Source organism: Hipposideros armiger, unplaced genomic scaffold (genome assembly GCF_001890085.2).
Source record: "Hipposideros armiger isolate ML-2016 unplaced genomic scaffold, ASM189008v1 scaffold_49, whole genome shotgun sequence".
Taxonomy (NCBI): domain Eukaryota; kingdom Metazoa; phylum Chordata; class Mammalia; order Chiroptera; family Hipposideridae; genus Hipposideros; species Hipposideros armiger.
In genome coordinates this window covers 826,005-827,115 of record NW_017731399.1, presented here as the reverse complement: position 1 = coordinate 827,115, position 1,111 = coordinate 826,005, and the positions used below count along the sequence as shown (strand labels likewise).

General features: G+C 51.7%; 2 protein-coding genes across 2 annotated transcripts in view; one reads left to right on the top strand and one right to left on the bottom strand.

Annotated features, from left to right (window-relative positions):
• ANGEL1 (angel homolog 1) overlaps positions 1–1,111 on the bottom strand; it is an 82,191-nt gene that overhangs the window by 27,400 nt on the left and 53,680 nt on the right. The gene's annotated exons all lie outside the window — the stretch shown is intronic.
• Positions 278–1,111, top strand: part of LRRC74A (leucine rich repeat containing 74A) — a 45,172-nt gene continuing 44,338 nt past the window's right edge. The window contains 1 exon segment of the mRNA XM_019640288.1: positions 278–422. Coding sequence (XP_019495833.1) covers positions 278–422 — 145 coding nt within the window.

Genomic DNA, 1,111 nt, shown 5'->3' with positions numbered 1-1,111 from the left:
GGACAGCCCCTCACTACAGAGAATTATCCAACTCCAAGAGTCAATCAATAGTGCCGAGGTTGAGAAACCCTGCTCTACAACCACGGCAAAGAGAAGGTCAATTTGTAATTGTGCCTGCAAAGCTGACTTGCTTGTCAAGTTGTTGTCCTATCACCAACAACGCTCTCATTGTTTGCCTTAGACATGTTTGGGGTGAGCTGGCCAAAGGTCCTGAGATCTGGAGGAAAACACAGATGCAGTCTTGGACCCCAGCTGGCCATGGGAAGCCCTGCCATTGATGGGCTCGCCTACTGAGGACACAGCTGTGGGGGCATCCGGAATCCAGGCAGGCCTACTGCCCACTGCCCATGAGCCAGGCTGGTCCAAAGCCTATGGAAAAAGGCCCCAAGAGGCTGGAATGGAGAAGCAAAGTCCCCAGTTTTGTGAGCTGGCTTTAGCAGGGATCAGCTGTGCGTGCTTTGGGGCCAGATTTGTCACTGGTAAAGTAGGATGACAATCCTTTTTGGAGGAAAAACGACAAGCATGTCTTTGAAAGAGGAAAGTCCACTCACATGAAAGTTTCTTTGTCCCTGGCTGATTTGGGGGCGTCTATCCATCTTGCACTGATTTGCCACCTTGAGAAGCCCACTCTGTCCTACTTGGTCTTATTAAAGTTGGTACTTCTCTAAATCTTTAGAAATGCTTTACTCGTGGCTCCCATGTTAACAGCGGTAGCAAAACTAGAACTGAAAGGCAGACTCCCTCCACCACCATATGTCACCAGCTTTTTGTCTGTCTGGCCTTTCAGAGCTGCCCCAAGGTGGGCAGGAAACCTGAGCCTTCACGCATCCTGGGTGATCCGTCTCTGAATACGGCCAACCCGGGGAGGTGGGGGTGGGGCATACTGCTGCTTCTCCTAGGAAAGCTTGGGGCCTAAAGCCGGGGACCAAAGGGGGACGCCCATTTGAGGCTTTCTAAGCTTAAAGTCTCCCTCTCCCACCACTGGCTCACTTCCCAATTGGAGTTGCCCTCTAGAGCATACACCCACAGGGACAGGTCCTCAGAAGTGAACGTGGCCTGCGGTTAGAGAGGAGATAAGGCAAGGGTAGAAGAGAAACCTCACTTCATCCAT